This window comes from Nannospalax galili, unplaced genomic scaffold (genome assembly GCF_000622305.1).
Source record: "Nannospalax galili isolate Female #2095 unplaced genomic scaffold, S.galili_v1.0 scaffold232, whole genome shotgun sequence".
In the NCBI taxonomy this organism is placed as follows: domain Eukaryota; kingdom Metazoa; phylum Chordata; class Mammalia; order Rodentia; family Spalacidae; genus Nannospalax; species Nannospalax galili.
In genome coordinates this window covers 71,468-78,101 of record NW_008331488.1, presented here as the reverse complement: position 1 = coordinate 78,101, position 6,634 = coordinate 71,468, and the positions used below count along the sequence as shown (strand labels likewise).

The following is a 6,634-nucleotide window of genomic DNA, read 5'->3' as shown; positions in this document are numbered from 1 at the left end:
CTCCTGAAACGAAATACCAGGTCTCAGGTTTGATTTTGGTGACATGTACCTACTGCAGTCTAAGTAACATCCAGGAGGCCGCCCCACCCACATCCCCAGACTGAAGGTAGAGGGGAGGTTGTTGTCAGTAAAGCGAAGTCTGGCCTCTCTCCAGGATGGAAAGAGACCCAGGCCACCGGCAAATGCACCCACGGCAGTCCACTGGAGGGCACATGCAGGTCCGCTACAGTGAGCACAGGCTCCGGTTTGATCTGAGAAATATCAAAGTTAGAACCAGAGAAAGGTCAACCGGAACAGTAAAGCGAAGTCTGGCCTCTCTCCAGGATGGAAAGAGACCCAGGCCACCGGCAAATGCACCCACGGCAGTCCACTGGAGGGCACATGCAGGTCCGCTACAGTGAGCACAGGCTCCGGTTTGATCTGAGAAATATCAAAGTTAGAACCAGAGAAAGGTCAACCGGAATGGAGAACAAGTCCTGCTTCCAAGAACACTGGCCAAATCCCCCAGGCTGGAAAGGTGTGGAGGCGTCTGAGGTCTGTCACAGCCTGGGGAGGAGTTAGAGTCCATTGCCCACGCCACGTCTGGCAGGCCTCGTGGGCAGCGGGGCTGCACTGAGGTCAGTGTGCCTTGGAGTCGGTGTGCGTGCCATGCTTTTACCTCCTGGCCACTTGGTCTTGAACCGATTGCTTGCTGTGTCTCAGCCTCAATCCAGTGAGGAAGCAGCAGTACCCACCGCACAGGCTTGTATTCAACAGCACACAGTGTTCGGGTTGACAAGAAGTGTTTAAAGAATGCTGTTGTCATGGATAATTACAAAAATAATCGTGGAGGTAATTTGTAGAAATGTTTAAATGGCCTGTGTGTGTTGTGCTAGAGGAGACGCAATATTTTTCCTCAGCCTTAGCTAATTCTCTCTGTCTCTCTGTCTCTCTCTCTCTCTCTCTCTGTCACACACACACACACAAATCCTTTCATTTCACAAGACTTAACCTCTCTCTGTCTCTCTCTCTCTCTCTGTCTCTCTCTCTCTCTCTCTCTGTCACACACACACACTCACAAATCCTTTCATTTCACAAGACTTAACTGTGAAGGAAGGGAGATAATGAGTGCGATTACAGGGGAAACGTGACGCCTTCTGCATACGCAGATCACATGACAAGTAAGAGGACTGCTTTAACACTTTGGTCGTCATAATCATCGCTAACGCCACACAGTGCCCTTGTGGGCCTCGGCTCCATCTTCTTCCCTGGAGCTGGTGTCTCCACAGGTCTCTAAGTTAGGTACTCTGTTAGGCCCACTGTGAAGACAAGGAAAGCAAAGTCCGGGAGTTGCCCTGTGGCAGGTCCCACAGCCAGTGGCAGGTCCGAGGTTCACATGCAGGACTCTCTTAACTTCTGCTGCTCTGCGCTCCGCACATGAGCCCAGCCCCTCTCCGTTGCTGTTGACGGGTGGCATACTTCGCTGGGTCCTGGAGTTCCTAGTCTCTGTACTTTTTCTCTGTGGTCATCTTCATAGAGTCAGACACTATGTGGTTCTGAACTACATCCAAGAAAGACGTAGGGAAAACGACCCTAAGCTGACCCTCCAGCCGTATCTAATGCTGTCTGTCAAGTATGGAAAGAGTCATGGGACCTCCAGTGTGCAGTTATTTACCGACCAGAGAGAGCAGACCTGTTTACTAGGACTGTGCTAAGGCCACTGCACTGTTGCTGGGGACTGAGAAAGAAATGCAGTGGGTGAGTGCAGTGACTATGGAAATGCAGGTGTGATTGATGACCCTGAAGACCTGAGTGTGAGCAGTGTAGGAAGCTTTTACAGCAGAGGCCTGCCACCAATACCAGCCGCCAGGCACCTCAGCCAGCTTTCCAGCCTCCAAGCAGACTGTGCTGCTACCATGGTTACACCAAAGTCAGCACCTGCTGACCCTGGAACCAGTAACAGGCTTTCTGATGGATGGAGTCATACTGTTTGTAGCAGAGTAGAACTGAGCGAAACCACACTAATTTGACAACCCAATCATTCAGTACCATGGAAGGGATGTTTTCACTGCTTCTGTGAACACAGACACTTCCTCCTTCCACCGTGGAACATAACTCCACACTTTTGCCATCTAAAAGCAAATTCCTTTGAAGATAGGCTTTCTTTATTGAAACTGTTTTAGTTTTTCAGGATGATTACATTGACCAGGCAAAGAACACTCCATGTCCCCTCTTCCCTGTTCCTGGTCCCCAGCATCCCACACTGGTTCCCTTCCCTGTCTCCTCGCGTTTCCCGTTTTATACAAGATCTCCAGCACTTTGCCCCTGCCCTCTGTTAATCTAAGCATGGGGCCAATTTGAGCACAGTTTGAAGGTGTCTAACGCTGCCCCTGGTGGTTTCAGATCCTGCTGATCGTCGCATCTGTGATTGGCATCATCGTCTACAGGCTGTCAGTGTTCATTGTATTTTCCTCAACCCTTCCCAAGAACCCCAATGGGACAGACCCAATTCAGAAGTACCTGACGCCACAGATGGCTACGTCCATCACCGCTTCCATCATCAGCTTCATCATCATCATGATCCTCAACACTATCTACGAGAAGGTGGCCATCATGATCACCAACTTTGGTGAGGTGCTGCCCAGCTTGGGCAGCTTCAGAGACATTTATAGAACCTAGAAAAGCACAGTACCCTTTAGCCATTTCGATTCCTGTAGGCTACAATTTTTAGGAAATTCCAAATGTTAACATCTTTTCGGTAGCCCATGTGGGGAACAAATTGTGTACATCTTTGTATTAGTGAAAGAAATAAAGCAAAGACGATCATGGTAATGTCCAAGCTCTGGGTAAATACATCAAGCTGAAGAATATTCTCAGTTACATTAGCTCCTATAGTCTAGTGCTGAAAGTAAATAGCCTCTTTATTGCACAAAGTGGAACAGGGTCATGGTTCCAGCAGCAAGTGTACTTTGTCTCAGAGAGGACGGCACTCACACTGCCACATGCTCTCCCTTTGCTCTTCGTATCAACGTAATTCTCATCGGCTCTGACTTCTGTAATAAGTGCTACTCCTTGCTGGCTCGCATCTCAGGCAGCTGCTTCGTGACCATGCAGGGCTTCCCACACCCAGCATGCATCTGGGTTGTTCTCTGAATGGACGGCCCAGTGGTCATCTAAAAGCAATCAGGCAGGCTGAGATTCCCAGCTAGGAGGAGGACCATTTGTGCTCCCCAGATGCTTCTAGCAAGTTTCGCCTGTTCCATTGTTCTCAACAAATCTACCTACAGCTGTTCAGGAAGACAATATCATTCATCAGGTAGTTCAAAGCTAGTTTCCTGAGGAACTGGGCATGGAGGTCAGTGGCAGAGCTTTTACCTGTCATGTATGAGGAGCCAAGTGTAACACTCAGTGCCACAAGAAAAAGAATTTTCACCCAGTTTTTAGACCTAACACAGGTCTTGTCAATTTGATTATATAGCATGTACAAATTTCAAAGGATAGTTAAAAAAATGTTTGTATCTATCTATGTGTATCTGCCATATATGTATACATATGTATGCACACACACATCTATATGTTTGCATACACACCCACATACATGTATTTATTTGCCATGGGGATAGTGTATTTATATGGAAAGAGAAATTAGAACAATGTGTAAACTTGGAATTAACACAGTGGCTATATTAAGGAATTGAAAACAGCTTAAATTGAAACAGTGTGAATTGTATTCCTTTGGCATGGTAACTCATGTATTGGAGACACAATTTCAGAATCTTGCTTTTCTTTGTTTTAACCACAGAACTCCCAAGGACGCAGACTGATTATGAAAACAGCCTGACCATGAAGATGTTTCTGTTCCAGTTTGTCAACTACTACTCTTCCTGTTTCTACATTGCTTTCTTCAAGGGCAAGTTCGTCGGTTATCCAGGAGACCCAGTGTATTGGCTGGGCAAGTACAGGAATGAGGAGGTGCGGACACAGAGTCCTATTACTCTGGATAGTGGCCTCATTGTATGTTTCTTAGATATTTGTAGCCTAGACAGAACAAACATCAGAGAAGTTAACGTGATGCCTACATTGCAAGTTCTACCTGTCTAAACTCTAAATGGTACTTTCTTCTTAACATTCCAGTGTGATCCAGGTGGCTGTCTCCTTGAACTGACGACCCAGCTGACAATAATCATGGGCGGAAAGGCAATCTGGAATAACGTACAAGAAGTATTACTTCCGTAAGTATTAGATAGTGCAGTCCTGGGTGTCAGGATGGGAGACAGGGCAGCCCAGGCCCTGAAATAATTTACCCACATAGCTGCATGTCTACCTCAAAAATAGCCTATAATCTGTTGAAATTAAAAGTTTCCAGACAAGAAGGGGTCCAACCAACAATTTAAATGTATCCAGTGTTTAATAATTATATAAGGGGCTAAGGAGGTGACTCGGTTGGTAAAATGCTTCCTGTGCATGAAGACCCGAGTTTGGATCCAGAACACCCATGTAAAAAGCCGAGTGCAGTGGCAGATCCCTGTAACCCCAGTGCTGGGGAGGTGGCCAGCCAGCATAGCTGAATGGGTGAACTCCAGATCCATTGAGAAACCTTGATTGAAAGATGAAAGTAATCCAGACACAGTCGGCACATGCCTTTAATCCCAGTACATAGGAGACAGAGGCAGATGAATCTCTCTCTGTGAGATCAAGACTAGCCTGGTCTACATAGTGAGTTCCAGGTCAACTGGGGCTATAGGAAGATCCTGTCTCCAAAAAAAGATTAAATCTTTTTTAAAAAGATTTAAAAGATTAAAATAAAAATAAGGTGAAGAGGAAGACACCTGAATGTTAACCCTTTCTCCACACACTCCCACACACGTGCATACACGTGAACACAAAATTAGGAACACATATAACACACAGACACACACACATGCAAATAATAGTAAGGCCTTCATTTTTATATTTAGCATAAACCCCCGCCTGCTATAGTTTTCCTGTGGTTTATACCTCTTAGGTTGTCACTGATGACTGACTAAGCCTGGGCCTTGGAGAAGGGCCTTTGTTAGAGTTATGAAATACATACTGCTGAAAATTCTCATTGCACTCCCATCCCTCCGCGATGCATCTCAGTCATTAATAGTGATTTTTTGAATGCTTAGTATGTGCCAGTCACTGCATTAAGTGCTGTATGCATTATGTATGTGTGTGTACATAAATATTACAGCTTAGTTTCCTAAGCCTTATTCGTATCTCCCTTTTGCTAATGAAGATCTGTGACTTGAGGAGGTTAAATGATGCACCAGAGGTCACATTGGCACTGAGAGGTTACTGTGGTTTCAACTCCAGGATCCCATGACTAAACGCAGAGGCTTTCAAGCACAGAGGCTTCCTGTGGTCCCTAAAGCACAGAGATGCCTAACATTTTAAGAGATAATTATCTGAAATGGTAATCATGGAGGTTTTTGCTTGTTGTTCCCTAGAAGATGAATGCAGCAGTATACAGCTGCGCTTGAGATATCAGTAAGCATCCCATTGTTCTTTTAAACTGAAGGAGATGAGGTCCATTGGTGGTCTAGCACCATCCATGTTTCCTGCTAATTTCGGGGAACTTGATATATTCTAGTACATTATTGCAAAGTTAATGGGTTGGAATAAGAAGTTTGATGTCAGTCCTAGAAGTCAGGGCTCACTGGGCTAACATCAAGGTACTGGCAGGCAGAGGGCCTTTCTGGAAGTTCTCTCTGATGCCTTGAGGCCACTCAGATCCCTGGCTCAGATTCTGTGTCAGCACCAGCAGCTTTCACACTGACCTCCTGTGCTTCTTCCCACTCTGCCCTACATCATGCTGGATGGTCTCACTGGCCTAATTCCACCTGACCCGATACACTGTACGTGCTCTGGAGGATGGGGAGGGAACATCTTTGGGGGACGCTCTTTCAAAGTAGTTACAGCTTTGCTTTGTGAAGCTTGTGATCTTCCTTTTCTTCACCCCCTCTCTAGGTTCTTCCCTATCCCATGTCAACAGAAATGGCCACTCCTCATTGTCCCCCCGAGCCACTCAAGCAACTTGCATTTTGAAATAGAAGCTCCCTTTATAAAGTCACTTATCCTAATAAGCAACCCCGCTTCAAACTTCTGACCTGTGGTAGGCTGCAGCTGTCTGCATTCTGCCCTGCCCGTCCCTACCACATCTCTTCTCTTTCTCTACCCCTCCTTCCCTGAACCTTTCTCTCCTGCATTGCTGTGTATTTGTTCATTCCTTGTGAAGCTGACTGAGTTTCAGTGCATCCTTCCAGATTTTCACTGGGGCTTCTTCCTCCCTCTTCAGCCTGGACTGTCAAGGTCCTCCCCACCCCTTCCCCATCCCAGAAGAAGGTTCTGGCTTTAGCCAAGTGATAACTTTTTAGTCGTACTGTACAGAAAACAGCCCTGACATTCATCGAGTTCATATCCTATCTTTCCAGATAAGTAGAAGTGGGTCAAGTATAAATTTTGCTGTTTGTTACAGTATGAAAATAAATATATAAAAGAGAAGAATCTTAACTCATTTAAAAATTTTTATTTGTTGTATTATGCATATAAGTGCTTTGCCTGCATATATATACATATATATATATATATAGAGAGAGAGAGAGAGAGAGAGAGAGAGAGAGAGAGAGAGAGA

The 6,634-nt window shown here is 45.7% G+C and overlaps 1 protein-coding gene across 1 annotated transcript in view; it reads left to right on the top strand.

Annotated features, from left to right (window-relative positions):
* The window catches only part of Ano6 (anoctamin 6), a gene marked incomplete in the record, with an annotated part of 184,263 nt that overhangs the window by 156,359 nt on the left and 21,270 nt on the right, over positions 1-6,634 (top strand). Inside the window, 3 exon segments of the mRNA XM_017796495.2 lie at positions 2,383-2,608; positions 3,782-3,951; positions 4,114-4,211. Coding sequence (XP_017651984.1) covers positions 2,383-2,608; positions 3,782-3,951; positions 4,114-4,211 — 494 coding nt within the window.